Here is a 16,265-nt window from a genome sequence, read left to right on the forward strand (position 1 = left end):
TTTAACACATGAAAAGTCTAGAAGAGTTTAAACCTAGTTAAGAATTAAGTAGCTCTTTTAGAATGGGATTAAATGATAATCACAGGTCTAGAATGGTGTAATGAGATAAATGTAAACATCAATAGGGATTTTTTTTAAAACTGGAAGCAAAAACCTTTATACTGAAGAGATACTATTATTAATATAAATGATAAACATTAATGGTTTAATCCTTAAGCCCTTTCTAGATAATATATATGAACTAAATTTCTTAACTGTGTCTGAATTTCTTTAGATATAGGCATGACGTGTTGCTTTTGGCATCTCCTAGCCCGTCTCCTGTTTTCAGAAATAATTTCTCAATGTTACCAGTTTGGAAGTAATCAGGCTTGGGTGTGACTAATGAAATTCAGCTCAACTTTCCAAAACGTGCTCTTCCAATGTGACAAAATAACAATAGTACAGTGTAAGTAGAACACAGCTGAAGCAACAGATGGAGATGATGACAAAGAGCAGGATTTAAACGGCAGTCCTGTAATGCACCAAATGACATCCACTCCAAATGAGTGCATCTTCAAATCTGACACAAGAGGTCAAGCTTCATAATTAGATGCACTCTCATAAGTCTTGTTTTTACATTAAAAAAGGGAACTCTGCAATGGAATTCTAGCAAAACTGATAGGGATGCTTAGCTTCCTGCGCTAAACTTCTTGACAAATGAACAGCTTCCTCCCCTTTATCTAAAAACTGCAACCGAACAACATTTTCCTGAGGCATCATCTGCTTGTGCCCGCTTGAGTATCCCATATGGCTAGTTATGTATAATTTAGGACTTCATAAATATAAAATCCCTTGCTCCCCTCTGAGGGAACAGAGATGGGCGTGAAAGATAGAGCGGCATTTATCACAGTCTTGTGCTTGACAGATCCAGCACCGAGGTTTCAGCTGAGCGCCGATGCCGGCGTTGCGGCCGCGCCAGCCAGCTGTTAATCCAGACTGACAACAGGCAGAACAACAGCAGATGGGCTTTTGGGTCCCAGAGTTGCTGAGATAAACTACAGCCCTTCAGGAAAGAGGGGTGCTGAGCAGAGCTGAAGAAATACTTGGAGAGGAGAGTAAACCTCGTTGTCACTTATCTGGGGTGGAAATTTATGGATGAAGCTATTAAAACTAATGTCCAGATGTATTAAGTTTAGCAAGATGACTGAAGTTTTTTTTTTTTTTTTTTTTTACTTCAAAGGAAAAAAAAAATCTTTTGTCGGTGAAATCCTAATTTTTTGGTTTTACTGTTTTCCATTGTATAAATGGAGCATTTTAAAATACAAATACACTCATAATTCACTTCCCTCTTCATATGCAGCTTATCTTTGGCTTTATGACTTCGACGAGTTTCAGGGATGTCACTCTTTTTACATTGTTCTGAAGAGAACTGCATTCCTCTTCATTCATGTTCCGGTAAAGGATCGAGTCTGCCCTCTAGAGGCTGAGAAAGTCAGTGACACTCTGGGATATTTGTGACAGCAGGAGGGGTTCATCTGGTAGTTAACGCGGCAGCCTGAACATAAATGTGGGAGAATCTGAAAGTGACTTTTGGTTTCTTAATAAAGCATATAAAACCCCCCACTTCTCAGTGGTCCTATATGATTTCCATCAGAAATATTTCTAATACATGATGCCTTTCCTTTAATTGTAACATTTATGCAGTTTCAATACTCTGAAGCAAGGCCAGATTTTACACTTATTAGTCATTTTACAAATCCAATAAGAGATGCCCTTTTGATCCCAAATCTGGGGGGAAAAAAAAATCAGGAAATGACGTATGGCACACATCAACTTTGTCCCTACTGTTTACATAAACACTAATGGCTAGACTCAGTCCCACATGAGCAGGAGGGAACATATATATATATATATATATAGCCTGAGCGTCGCAGCAGAGCAGGTAGACATACAGAAAAAAGGAGGGGAAAAAATGTTTATTATGACTGCAGTCTGTCTTCTGCTCCTACTGCCTGGCTTCAGCGCTCTAATGGGATCTCCTCAGGATGAGGTAGGTGGAAAGCTGCAGGCGAGCAGGAGCTCTGCGGCAGACGATTCTGCTTCTCACTGAGCTCTGACAAAGTGCATTGAACTCTTCCAACTTTAAACTGGGAAAAACTGAACTTTTTTCTGAGGAACCGCGTCTTACTTTGTCTAAATGGAGCCTTTTCAAATACAAATACTGAATTTTGGTGAGGTAAAATGAAGATACGATACGTTGTTTTACAATGTTTTCCCCAGAACACAATTTGAAAAATCAGGTGCAACACTAAAATTTGTGTAGTTGTATTTACTCTGAAACCCCTAAATCAGTCTGTGGTAAGAGTACGGAAACATTTATGCTCTCCGTTCAATCTTAATGAGTTTGAATAATTTTACAAACAAAGAATAGGCAAAGAGACTTTCCTTTTACATCAAAATGATACTGAGTTGCTTTTTCATGTACTATGATGACTTGAATAGAGGCTTGGGATTTTAAGGCTGTTGAAATGGTATAAATACACTAAAAATGTTCTTTTGAGTTTAACTAAACTAATGCTGTTTCTCCCTCACAAACGCTACAGGTCAAATTCTCCGCTTTAGATTCCTCTGCAGACACCACAGGTACCTAAGGACACAGTTAAAATGGTCATTTATCTACTTCATTGTTAATATAAAACAATTGCATGTAGTCTCAGTGACTGTTTCGGAGCAACGGCTGTGCCCAAAAAGGAGTTTCTCGTTGTCCATCTCCACAAAGCGTTTTTCTTTTTGTTCATAGTAAGCGACCGTTTGCGTCGCTCAACTCTGATTCCTGACATCACGCATCTGGAGCTGCTGGTGGTCGTGGGGCCGGACGTCCAGCAGGTCCACAAGCAGGACACGGAACGATACATCCTTACCAACCTCAATATCGTGAGTCTACATACATAGACTTTCAGTAGAAGCATTCCTCTCTGAGCGATTTTAGAAACTGTGGATGGAAATGTAGGTCAAACATACGGTTAGGCTGCAATAAGGAGCGATCAATAAATAATGAAGAAGTATATTAGAAGGGGGGGATGTGTTTTGAAGTTGTACAGTATATCCTGAAACGTTCCAGTGATAGGCTCTGCAGGGCACTGCAACAGCTTAATCACACTCTGAGCAGCGGAAAATATAACGATCTTATAAATAATGTAAATTTTGGATAGGCCTCTGAGCTGTTGAGAGACATGACCCTGGGTGCCAACATGAGGGTTCACCTGGTTCGCATGATCATCCTGTCGGAGCCAGAGGTAAGAGGTTGCAGAAACATGATGTGATCCTCAAAAGGGAAATTACGCTCTATGCGAAGTTTAACTCAGTTTTATAGTGTAAAGGTGATAAGGCATTCATAGAAACACCACTATGACTTAAAATGACTCTGAATGTGTAGATACATTTTTACAGCGATGCTCTAACTCATATTTTTGCTGTGGATAATCTTCCAGCCAGAGATCCAGATGTCCACCAACATCACCTCGTCTCTGAGGAGTGTGTGCGACTGGGGTAGAAGGATCAACCCCTCCAATGACTCAGACCCGCTACACGCTGACCTCCTGCTGTACATAACAAGGCATGGATGCATTCCCTGGCATTTAAAGTAGACATATTTTACATGCCTTGTAAAAATCCATCAAAGTCCCTTTACTATTGTCACATTTTGTAACTTTGAAACCACAAATCTGAACATATTATACTGGGATTTTATGAAATCGACCAATGCTAACAACACATAAATATGCTTTGAATTCATTCCAGCTCAGTGAAGCTCTGGCTGCATGTTTACGGTTATCGAAGAGGTAAAAGGTTGATCTTTACCAACAGTTCTACAAAGTTTTATCCAAGGATTGATTTTTTTTTAATTAGCTTCCACAGCTGAAAAAAAGCCAGCCCACAGCATCATACTTCCTGTCTAATGTGTTCCTTGGACTTTATGATGATGTTAGTTCAGTAATGTTCCCCCAACAGTAGCAGTAACCTTCACAGAACAGTTGTGGTTGGACTTAATAAGCTGGTGACTTCTGAAGGAGAATCAGCTCAGTAAGTCCAACCACATGCAAATTAAGTGGTGAATCAGAAGCTGTCCTCCACACAGGGAGAGCAGATGTGGATTTCATTTAGTGGTATTAAGAGTAAATTAGGATGAATAATATGAACGCGGGGCTGCACAGTGGTGCAGTTGGTAGAGCTGTTGCCTTGCAGCAAGAAGGTTCTGGGTTTGATTCCCGGCCTGGGGTCTTTCTGCATGGAGTTTGCATGTTCTCCCTGTGCGTGCGTGGGTTTTCTCCGGGTACTCCGGTTTCCTCCCACAGTCCAAAAACATGACTGTCAGGTTAATTGGCCTCTCCAAATTGTCCCTAGGTGTGTGTGTGCATGGTTGTGTGTCCTGTGTGTCTCTGTGTTGCCCTGCGACAGACTGGCGACCTGTCCAGGGTGTACCCCGCCTCTCGCCCGAAACGTTGGCTGGAGATGGGCACCAGCACCCCTCCCGACCCCACTGAGGGAAAAAGGGTGCAAGAAAATGGATGGATGGAATATGAACGCGCTTTTCATTTTCTTTTAAAAAAAAACTTACTTTCCTCCGACTTCATGTTTATGTGCTACCTTGTTTCGGTCTCTAAGATCAAATCTGAATAGATAGTGCACATTCAAGTTTGTGGTTGAAACATGGTAAAATGTGGGCGGGATTACTTTTGCAGGGCACTGTGTCTTACTCCCGAACAAATAAGGCGACAATCTAAATATGTCGTAACCATCAGGTATGACCTGGAGCTGCCCGACGGGAACAAGCAGGTCAGGGGGGTGACACAGCTGGGAGGGGTCTGCTCCAAAGACTGGAGCTGTGTGATCACAGAGGACACGGGATTCGACCTGGGCATCACCATCGCTCACGAAGTCGGCCACAGGTACAACACCGAGCCATCCGTCAGTCTGCAGTCAGCCTAATAATCTGGGGTTTTACAGACGCCTCCATTTAGATGATTCTCTAATTTATAGTTGTTTGAAAGTATTATTCTTTTTTGATATCTGAGCCAGCAGAATTTGGCATAAGTCACAGAGAAAGTGTCCAGTTGCCCCACTTGCTCCTTAATAATTCATGTAAAACTATAACTCTTGTGTTGCTAAAAGCATAAGTAGGACATAAAGTCAAGTGCCCAAATGATTGAAATATTTTCAGATCATTATTCAAATAAAACGACAAAAGGGCTGCTAAATTTTTAATGACGCAATAAAATTGAATTAGAATGAGAGCTGTTCAAAGCGAACAGCTTTAAGGCAGGGTCTTTAAGGGCTCTTAATCCTTCATAATCCTTTTTTATCACTCGGAGAGCAGGTGTAGGACTGATCTAAGAAACGATTAATAAACGGCAATTATACGACGGCTTTAAATGCCACCAGTCTTCATGCTGGATTGGTTCTGCACTAAGGTTACTTCTGCAATTTTCAACGCCATTGCCTGGCGTTTAGCTTCGGAATCGACCACGACGGATCGGCGAACGGCTGCAGTCGGAGCGGCTTCATGATGGCCTCGGACGGAGGCTACAACAGCGTGGATCTGACCTGGTCCCCCTGCAGCAGACAGCAGCTTCTCACCTTCTTCAGGTGGGCCAACAATCACACAGACCTCAGTGCTGCCAAAAGGGAATTTCTTCTACAAGTTAAACGTTTTCATTTCTTTAATTTTTTTTTTTTTGTCCTTTTGAAATCTTGAGTTTGGTCAGTTCCCGGCTATTGGAGTAGAAGTGGTTGGTTTGTAAGAGCTGTCTGAGGCCTTAAGCAAAAGATTGTAATTATAAGCAATCTTCAAGTCACATTTTCCTCTACATTAAAAATAATTCACGAATGGAGGGTAAACAAAAAAAAACTTCCAACATTCCCAGCAGGTCTTGCTATCCGAACTAGCATACACTGTAAGCAACGTCCAAGATGGTAAAAGGAATCTCCAAAAACACTAAAACGTCAACACGGCAACTAAAGCTGGCTCTTGCTGCTCTTCATATGACCATGTATGTCTCTATAATCAGAAAGACGCCTCACATGTTTAACTTCTGTGGGATGTGTGCAAGGAGGACGTTTGGTCTCTTAAAAAAAAAAACACATAAAAACCAAACCATATACATGAATATTTTCACTCTTAAGTATTTGGGAAATTAGACATCAATCTATTTAATATTCGCAGTGAAGGGAGAGCTGAATGTGTGAAGGATTTCCCCGCACTGAGAGGCTCCCTGCAGGACTGGAAGCCCGGGCTGTATTACGGCGTTGACGACCAGTGTCGCATAGCCTTTGGCAGCACTGCCAGAGCCTGCTCTTTCTCCAATCCTGACCTGGTACGCCGCCTGTAATATTAGCTCTGGAACACTAGGTGGCACCCCCCAACTTCGTGGAAGTATGCATGCAATTCCACTGTACGTGTCGATTCATGTTCGTCTAATTTTCGAACAGCCGGCTTGCCGTGCTCTGTCCTGTCATGTTAAACCCGAAGACATCAGCTCCTGTAAACGCCTCCTGGTTCCACTGCTGGATGGAACAGAGTGCGCACCCAATCAGGTAACACTCTGCTTATGGAGAAATGCTGCCGCAGTCATCCCAGAGTCGAGGAGTAAACACAAGCACATTGTTCATTCTGTCTTCTAGTGGTGTCTGAAGGGACGCTGTGTGTCCCCAGATGACTTCGGCGTCTCTGTCGTAGTCAACGGCTCCTGGTCCAGATGGTCTGGGTTTTCCTCCTGCTCCCGGACGTGTGGCGGAGGGGTCATGCTCCGTACGAGGGAATGCAACAACCCCAGGTGGCAACTGTCACGCAAGCATTAGTATCTGCTCGACAGAGCTTCGTCTTAAAGAAGTGCGTGTGACGTGTTTTCAGACCTGCTTTTGGAGGGAATGACTGTGACGGCCCAGATATCGAGGCTGAACTTTGTAACCAGCTGGTGAGTTCTCTCTGGTTTTGTTTACACTGGGCCTCGCAAAAGTTTAGAGCTTCATTCTCCATGAAGCTCCAAACATTTGAGTGTGAATACATCATTTAAACAAGACCATTCCATCATGGCTGCCTACAAGAAGGCTGCAACCTTTGACCCTGTGTAAGATTTTTGTAGCCTCCAACAAGCATTTCTTTGAGGAATGCCCTGTATTTACCATAAATTCTGATCCGCTTTCTTGTCCCAGCTGATGTAAAGCAACCTCCCAGCGTCATGTTGCTACAACTGTGTTTCACAGTATTTTCAGTGATGTGTTGTTTTTTTCCAAAATTTTGCAAACTGCAAATGAAAGCTAAAATTTTTTGCATAAAGATTAGATTTTCTGAGTGGATTAAGTTGGTATATGAAGCAAACATGAAGTTTGTAAGTACAACAAAAATAACTATGAAATCTTAAAGGCTTGCTAAAACCTTCGCAAAGCACTGTAGATCAGTATCAGCTTTTTTTATGTTTGTTTCTTAGTTTTAGTTATGTTAAATGTCCAAGATATTAACATTTAACATTGCAATAAAAAGCAAAGACAGACTTAAGTTAGCTAGTGCTCTGCCACAGCAATGCGTGGAAGAGCACAGAAGAGCAAAGGAAGTAAGTTAAGTTCCATAAGACTCATGAAACTTGATGTTCCTAAACTCAAGTACACCTGGCTGCAGCAAACAGAAAGGGGCGGGAACTGACCGCTGTCAGTCTCATACCTTATTTGGAAACGGGACCATTGCACTCCAGAACTCAAGGGGGCGCCATTTCCTATATTATCCGCGGTCTCCCGATTTTATTTTCTTTTGAAATCTGTGATATATCTTCATCTTTAGAAAGGAGTTTAACTCTCAGCATGTATTTGAATTTTTCTCTTTTATTTACTTCAGCGCAGCTCACAGTTTTTTGTTTTACAAATTACGTAGCTTTCGGTATACTTCTAAATCTGCTCCTTAGTCGCATCTTTTCGGGCTTGCTACTGCCTTTAGTGGCGTGGGGGTGGTAGCACAACTATGTAACTAATGCGTACACGAATTTTAACATACTGAATGCAGTAAGTTCATGTTACTCAACATGCTTGTCGCTCTCCACATGCTATTGAGTACGTTGTAGCTTACTTTGTCAGTGATGCTAACGTTTAGCATCAGAACGCTGGCGACAGGCAAATTTTTAGTTGACAGCTGCTCTATAGCGCAGAGCAAGATGTAAAAAAAATCCTTCCACCCATGTTGCTTTAGCCTTGCGAGCGGACCCAGTTGGACTTCATGGCAGAGCAGTGTTCCCAAACAGACCCCCAGCCTTTATACTTGCTTCCCAACACTGCCTCCTTCTACAAATGGATCCCTGCTATCGGCTTTGTCAAAGGTGATGGTAATCTAAACATTTCTAACATGTTTTCTACTTTCTTTTTTTAAAAACAGAGACAATCAGTATCATATTTTTTTATTTTTCCAATTTGGTGACAATCAGGGGATGAGCAGTGCAGATACATGTGTCAGTCAGATGGAGAGAGCTTCATAGTGAGCCGTGGGTCTTATTTTGCGGATGGGACTCGCTGCAAGTCAGACGTCTCAACTCCTTACGGCGCAACAGCTGCTTGTCTTCGAGGGAGATGTCAGGTGAAAAGAATAAACATGTCAACAGAGTCAAGTCGGTTTCCTTTTGGTACGTCTTTACACTTGCTTTTGACTCTGCGATCAGGTGTTCGGCTGCGATGGCGTGCTGCACTCTGGGAAGGCGTGGGATGTGTGCGGGGTGTGTGGTGGAGATGGGTCCACCTGTATTTTGACATCCGACTCGTACAGCGGCGGCGGTGCCAAAGGTAACAAATGACTGGATAACTACTTGCCTTTCGTGACCTTGTACCACAGGTAACTGTCTCTTTCCTCTTTTCACGTAAAGACTACAACACGTTTCTCACTCTGCCGGTGAATGCCACTCAGGTCCATGTTGTCAACAGGGCGCCTGTCTTCACTCATTTAGGTGGGTGGAATCACTTTATTAGAGTTACGTTTCAACAACAGCGTATTTGGTAAATGTAGAGCATGTGAGGTTGTCCTATGTCTGCAGCTGTGATGGTCGGGGATCAGTACATCGTGTCTGGATCGGGTACCATGGCTCTGAATACCACCCATCCCTCACCACTAGATGACGACTACGTAGAGTACAGCCTTCACCTGACTCCTGACCTTTTACCCGAGATGGAAGAGGTGGTAGTACCTGGTCCTCTGAAACAGGAGATAACCATGCAGGTCAGGAAAAAGGGTGGAATTTCTCAAATTACTCAAAAAAATTTTATTTCACACAAGATCCAAGATGGCTTTAGCGGATGAGGAACAGTAACACCTTGACCATAATCATGGTGCTACTCCGCTATTAGTACTAAACAGTAGTATTGGTACAAAACAGCCTTTGCTCACAGAATACAAATTATATATTTTTTAACAATTGTATTAACACTGTCAGTCAATTGCCGCCTCCAGACTCCCAGATGCACAATTTAGAAATGGAGGGTTTTTCCCAAAGTGTATTGTAAGCCTGGCGGGCTACCAGGCTTTACTTTAACTATAACAGTTATAACGTCATTGGAAAGTACACAGATATGTATTTAGTGGCAACTGCAGCCCAACTGAGAGTGTATGTGACAGTCTACAACGTGTCTAAAAACACACATTTAGATTCAGGTATACCAATCTTTGATTATGGCAAAGTATTTGTTCACGAATTGTTTGTTTCAGCTGCTTACTGAGGTCATTTTGTTTATAGCCTGAGAAACAGGGGGGATAAAGTGCCTCTGGTAGCTTTTTATTAAATTAGGTGGAGAGTTGCCAGCCCAGTGTAGGTGTAATGAGGTTTCATTGGCATAAGGCCAACATGGCCGCTCCTCCTTTGAATTTGCTGATGATCAACCCACACAGGTACGTGTGTGAGCCACATGTTATGGTTGAGCTACTTCTGCTGCACCAGACTCCGCCATGCAGATCTGAGGACCTCAGATCTGTTATCACCACAATAATTAACTGTACAACCTGTAACCATTACAATTTTTACATTTTTTTTGCACACTCATACCAGTTGGGTTAAATTTCACGCTCCGTCATGCGTAACAGGACGCACGGTGTGTTGTTAATGCATCCCAAAGGACGTCTGTCAGGACTGTGCAGAGTCTATCCACGAGTTGGAGGTTTTTATATAAAAAAAATGTCCAAAATCAGTGTGAAGGAGGCCTTTGTACCTACAAATAAAGGAGTGCTTATCTGTAGTTCATTGTCCATCTTTGAGATTAGGCATCTGATGTTTGTAATTACTTTTTATTTCAGGTCTATCGAAAATATGGAAAGGAATATGGTGAAAAAACAAATCCAAACATCAGCTTTCAGTTTTATGTGCCAAGAAGCAAGTCTTTGACAGACAGCTCACCCAGAGGCAAATGGGCTCCGTTAGCAACACCCTGCTCTGTCACTTGTGGATTGGGTAAATAAATAAGTAGAAGTATCTAATGATAAATGTGTGTAATAAATGGTATACATGTGATGAAATAATACATCCTCCCAAGCTTTTTTTATTCTTCCCTAGGTATACAGAGGAATGAGCATGTCTGCGTAGATGAAGACACCAACAAGCTTTTGAAGCCACACTACTGTAAAGCCTCTCCTCCACCCACAGCACTACACACAACCTGTCAGCTTCCCTCCTGTCCCCCCAGGTTAGCTTCACTCTCAGTTCCGTTTTTCTTTTTTTTTTTTTTCTGTTTTTCTTCTCGTCCTCCCTTTGCAGGTACGCATGGCCCAAATGACTACACGTGAATAATTTACTGTTTTGCAGGTGGGATGCAGGAAATTTCGGGGTCTGCAGTGCCTCCTGTGGCGGCGGGTTTCGGGTGCGTCACGTGCGATGTGTTCAAAAGCGTGAACACATCGTGGTAAAGGTTCCCGATTCACAGTGCTCCACAGATACCGCTCCCCACCCTGTGGAAAAATGTAACCTGCACCACTGCCCTGCCAGGTGTAACCTGTGATTTATCAATGATTATGTGACCTTTAATGTATTTGTTTTGCAGATACAATCATTTGCTCCAGTGATCACAGAATATAGAAGACTTTGTTAAATATATTTTCCTGCTCCTTTGGTGTAATTTGAAGCACTTTATCTTCAGATGGTCTGTCTCAGAGCCGGGGAACTGCTCTGCTGTGTGTGGACCGGGGGAAGCAGAACGCAGTGTGTCTTGCGTCCGGCAAGAAGGCGGCTTAGATGTCGAGGTGGACCACAGCTTTTGCTTAAATCAGATCAGACCTCCAGATTCGGTGCCATGTGTGGTGGACGTCTGCCCCATTGGGTGGGACTCTAAGGGGGAGGTAAAGTCATAAAGGCATTGAATTTTTGAGTTTAATTACCTAATTCAACCCCTAAGCATTGTTTGTCTTGACCAGGAGCGGCCCAGTTTAAAGTCTGGCCTGCTTCCACGCTCCAGACAGACTCCTGTGTATGTCTGGAGCCCCGTAGTCAGCCAGTGTTCTAGGAGCTGTGGGAATGGTAAGCTGAGAGCTGTTAAGCCGTAGTCACTTCAGAACCTTCTCCTTCGGTGTAGTAACTCAAGGCCCAATGCTCATGCGTGAAAGGAACCCTACAGGTTTGGTTTTCTTGTGTGGATCACCAGACCAGACTGGGGGTTCCTGACTTCCACTGTGACTCCTCCAGCAAACCAGAGCCGCACACTGAGATGTGTGGTTTTTCTCCCTGCCCTCCAATGTGAGAAACTTTTAATTTAACAACTATTTGCATTTTGTTTGTAGCATTAACAGCGCTGCTTTGATTTGCAATCATATAAAAAAGGAAGGAAAATAAAACAGCTTTCAAAATTTGCTCTAAGTAAACATTTCAAAGGTGCCCAGATCCTTTTTCATTCTAATATCCTAACCAAAAACAAAATGCTTTCAAAAGGTAACTCATATTTGAGTAACGTAATGCCAGTATAAGTTAAATACAGGAAAAATCTCATTTACAATTTACCACAAGTCGTGTTGACTACACAAGAAATGTGGAAGAAGGTGCTCTGATCAGAACAGAGGATAGAAAAGTAATGAACAGAGAAGCAGGCCAGAGATGATGGGAAAATGGATGGAGCAAAGTAGAGCTCAGTTGTTGGAAGGAAAATCTTTTGGAGGCAGCAAAAATAATGAGACCGGTGCATATTAAGTTACGTGATTTAAAAAAAAGAAATTCAGACCTATAGTAAACCAAGAATCTACTGTAAGCTTTTAAAATGGATCCTCACAAATACAGTATCCAATCCAACTGAGCTACAGTTATTTTATAAAGAAGAATGTACAAAACGTTTGGTCTCTTGATGTGCAAAGGTGGTGGGAATGTATCCTAAACGCTCTGCAGCTGTGCTAGCACCAAATGGTTGCTCTACAAAATGAATCCAAATGTCACACATTTCAGAAAAAGAACATAATAATAAACAATTAAAGACCATGTATCATCCTCCTTCCATGTTGTAACGTAACATAATCTGAACAGGTTTATGAAGTGTGGATACTCCTGAAAAAAGACGACTTTACAAATGCTCCTTTTTCCTCAAACAACCAGGTGGCGCTCTAAGCAAGGAGTCTGCAGCGTAACGTGTGGAGGAGGGGTAGCCAAGAGAGTGCTGTACTGTGCTAGAGAGGCAGATGGAGAGGAGGAGGAGGAGGTGTTGGAGGATTACAACTGCAGCGGCTTTCCCAAACCAACAGCAGTGGTTTCATGTAATACTCACAGCTGCCCTGCAAGGTGAATTTCACACAAGCAGTCTGAGATCTGTTAATTTTGCAAAAAAAAAAAAAATGGGGCCAAAGCTCACCATCAGTGTCACTCATCCAGGTGGAAGGTATTTAGGACGTCACCCTGCTCCGTGTCCTGTGACCTGGGGGTAGCTCAGAGGAATGTCTCCTGTGTCCAGTTTGTCCACGGGAAGGAGAGCGTGGTGCCAGAGGACGGCTGCCGTGCAGCTGTCCAACCTGCCACCACTGTGCCTTGCCTGGTGCAAGCGTGCACCTTCAAGTGGGAGGTGAAACCATGGAGCCAGGTACATGTGACGGGATGGGACGTGAAGATTAGTTCAGATTGATGTGAATGCAGGATTCAGTTCAGATTTAGCGGAAGTATGCATGTCTTTTCTGAGAGCGTTCCTTCCCAGAGTATATTATTTAAATCTTACACCAACTCTTCATTTGAACACTGCTAAACCAGGGGGTCTGCAACTTGAGGCTCTGGAACCATGGATTGCAGAGGTTGCAGACCTCTGCTCTAAACAATCTGGTGTGCATAATCCAGTTTACGCTGTGCCATGTGCTCTTCAGTGCTCAGCATCCTGTGGCTACGGTATCCAGTCCCGAGCTGTGTCCTGTATGGGCCCCCCTAAGCCTGAGCCCCTCAGCCCCCTGTTTTGCATGCACATGCCCAAACCGATCACAATCAGAGGCTGCGACACGGGCAGCTGCAGAGACGTGGCCTTGAACAAGACCACTCAAACCCTGAAAGCAAACTCCACGGAAAAGCCTCTTCCATCTCCTCCTCCGGTTCATAAAGATGCGCCACGGCGCCGCCTGGGCAGCCTTCCTCCGAGGCCGACAGAGACCATGGCCATCGTAGAGACTACCACAGCCACTCCAACGCCTAAGCCTAGTGAGTGCTGCGTCGTTGATCGCAGCGTGTCAGCAGATGAAGATAGAGCATGATTATCATAACAGTGCATGTGCTTTTTGAGATGCATGTGGACAGCTACTGCTGGAGGAATCAGGCACTGTGGATTTGCACAATGCGCCGAGCAGATGCACAGTGTCGATTGGTCGACCCCTCGACGAGGTCATCAGCATCACACTCATATCCAGCTCTTTGGATTGCAGAAAAAGTATGCTCCGATTCAACAGTTGAATAATTTCGAAAGTCTGTTGCAGACACCAGGATGTACGTAACCCTGTGTGTGTTTGTGTGTGTTGTACAGGGGAATACGTGGCATTTTTCGATCGTCTGGCTTTTGTGAGGAAGTGTGTGCAGGCAGCAGGCAGTGAGCTGACCACCAGAACCAATGTCCTGCTTGTCCGGCAAAGTGTGGTCACTCCTGGAAATGGAGTTGTGTTTATCTACAGATCGAAGAAGAATACAAAAAGGAGTCACCATCAGGGTAAGGCAACTTATTTAATAACCAGTTTAATATCACATGTTATGCCCAATATTTGTTTTTATAGCTAAGGTGATGATACACAGCTATGCATCTCTGCAGAGCTAAACGGTGTTGCAACTGTTCACTTTAATGCCTGGCTATAAAGAAGAAGTGGATGAACTACATTTTTTTTTTCTTTTACTGTATCGGGACATATCTTGGTCGCACAGTGTGACACAGTGGGCTCTGTTGCCTTTGTAGGTTCGAATCCCAGTCTGGGTTCTGCTTTCATGGACTTTGCATGTTTTCTCCAGGTACTCAGGATTTCTCCCACAGTAATGACTGTAAGGTTAACTGATCTCTCTAGGTCGCCCTTATTTATGAGTGTGTGCGTGTGTGCGTGTGTTGGACTGGTAACTTGTTCAGTGCGACATTCCAAGGATCAGTTATTCACAGCCTTAGCACAAAATAATTTGAACCCTTTCATGCATAGTGGTCACTACAGTTTGCAGCTGTCTAAAAGCCATTTTCTTGTGCTTCTTGTGGATTTTTATGTTATAAATGCACACAGACCACTGAAGTGGACACTGATGCACCATAAAATACACCATCAACTACTGGCCATCAGCTGCAAATGCAAGAAATTATTTTTGTTGAATCCAATATGGCCGACAGACAAAGAAGCACGCCGACAGACCCGGTCCCTCCTTCTACTGTAGACGACTCTTGCAAGTAAAAAAAATATTGCGACATCAGATAACCCCTAAAGAACAATACTACTGGTTGATTTTTCAAATAACTTTGTATTTGTAGAAAATTACAATTGATCACCTAAAAAAAAATTTTTTTTTTTTTTTACAAAATTGATTTTCCTACTTTTTTTATGCCTTAAGAAAATTAAAAAAAAAATTGGAAAAAAATCCTGACACAAAGAATCATAATTCATGCATGAAAGGGTTAATGATTCTTTTTGACTGTTCCCTGCTTTAAAAAAAAAAAAACTCTTAAAATTATTTTCATACAGTTTTATATAACAGTATTTACAAGATATGTTGTGTTGTTTCTTTAAAAATGTAATAATTTGGCGTCTTTTATCGGTACTGAACAATGGAATACAAGATAAATTAATTTCAGTGAAATGTAATATTTGAAATAAAGTACTTAAATTAATTTAGTAACATTTGAAAGGGTTCTAAAACAACCTGAGAGGGAAATACTCAATATTGTTTAAATAAAAATGATTAGAAGAATTGTAAAGTGACCTCTGACTGGTTTATATTCTTGGCTCTACTAGTTGCTGTGGAGGGGGTTTAATCCTGGGGATTTCCACAATAAAGTGTTATCCCAGCCTCACCAATACCACAGAGAGGAATATGCTGCTGCAAATGTCCCGACAAAATATCATCTCTTAACTTCTCACAGACAGAACTGCATTTGAACGCATGTGATCTTTTTCTCAACAAACAATAAGTAAACTCTTCCTCCTTCTTACCTCGCAGATTGTGACATTCAGCTATTTTCCCCCAGCGGCATTTTTGAGAATCCGGTTACATCCAATACCAGCCACACCTGCCGAGTGCTCATCAACGCCCCTCCCTCGGTGAAGATCAGGATCCAGGCGCTCCACATAGCGCTACCATTCAACACCACTGGCACCCAGTCCACATATATCATGGTACAAAACAAGCTTTGTTTTTAAGACACGTGGAATTTGGATGAAGAATAAAAAACATGTTTTTATTGTGTTTCTTGCTCAGATCCGAGACATGGATGCCTTAAAGACCAACGTGTTTAACGGCCAGCAGCTGTTCCTGTGGCACTCCTCTGGAAATATGGCTGAGGTTGAATTTCATGGCGACTACCTGTATTCCAAAGGAACCTTCAGAGCTGAATACTCCTTTGTGCGTCTTTGATCCACGACATAAACTATTAAGAATAGATTATATGTTTAGCATCTTTCTTTTTCGTTTACAGTATCACTATCATTTATTCTATTTCATAGAAAAATCCTTTTTCATTTAATTTACATAGCTAAAATATATGCTTCTTGATTTTTCACCTGAAATAAACATACAAACCAAGGCGCCCGGGATCTGTTAAGATTCACCAGGAACTGGTAAGAGAAAAAAAAAAAACTTTGC

At 42.5% G+C, this 16,265-nt stretch overlaps 1 protein-coding gene across 1 annotated transcript; it reads left to right on the forward strand.

The window, feature by feature from the left end:
- Nucleotides 1-1,311: 1,311 nt before the first annotated feature.
- Nucleotides 1,312-16,259, forward strand: adamts13 (ADAM metallopeptidase with thrombospondin type 1 motif, 13). The gene is made up of 29 exons (XM_008419233.2): nucleotides 1,312-2,028; nucleotides 2,576-2,622; nucleotides 2,780-2,913; nucleotides 3,192-3,275; nucleotides 3,471-3,595; nucleotides 4,782-4,928; nucleotides 5,491-5,625; nucleotides 6,203-6,353; nucleotides 6,469-6,573; nucleotides 6,661-6,812; nucleotides 6,890-6,953; nucleotides 8,216-8,342; nucleotides 8,448-8,596; nucleotides 8,679-8,799; nucleotides 8,880-8,960; nucleotides 9,048-9,229; nucleotides 10,298-10,451; nucleotides 10,554-10,683; nucleotides 10,803-10,982; nucleotides 11,134-11,332; nucleotides 11,408-11,510; nucleotides 11,597-11,726; nucleotides 12,570-12,752; nucleotides 12,843-13,047; nucleotides 13,322-13,646; nucleotides 13,729-13,872; nucleotides 13,966-14,145; nucleotides 15,624-15,799; nucleotides 15,882-16,259. The coding sequence occupies exons 1-29, from the start codon at nucleotides 1,862-1,864 to the stop codon at nucleotides 16,035-16,037; spliced, it is 4,236 nt and encodes a 1,411-aa protein (XP_008417455.2). The 5' UTR covers nucleotides 1,312-1,861; the 3' UTR covers nucleotides 16,038-16,259.
- The last annotated feature ends 6 nt before the right edge of the window (nucleotides 16,260-16,265 follow it).

Source organism: Poecilia reticulata, linkage group LG9 (assembly GCF_000633615.1).
Source record: "Poecilia reticulata strain Guanapo linkage group LG9, Guppy_female_1.0+MT, whole genome shotgun sequence".
Taxonomy (NCBI): domain Eukaryota; kingdom Metazoa; phylum Chordata; class Actinopteri; order Cyprinodontiformes; family Poeciliidae; genus Poecilia; species Poecilia reticulata.

What these genes read in the sequence shown, in the direction of transcription:
- adamts13 (XM_008419233.2), top strand. Translation starts at nt 1,862, where the DNA reads ATGAGCAGGAGGGAACATATATATATATATATATATAGCCTGAGCGTC. An exon ending in CTTTCTCCAATCCTGACCTG is followed by an intron (nt 6,354 to 6,468) that starts GTACGCCGCCTG and finishes ATTTTCGAACAG; the next exon opens with CCGGCTTGCCGTGCTCTGTC. An exon ending in CTGAACTTTGTAACCAGCTG is followed by an intron (nt 6,954 to 8,215) that starts GTGAGTTCTCTC and finishes ATGTTGCTTTAG; the next exon opens with CCTTGCGAGCGGACCCAGTT.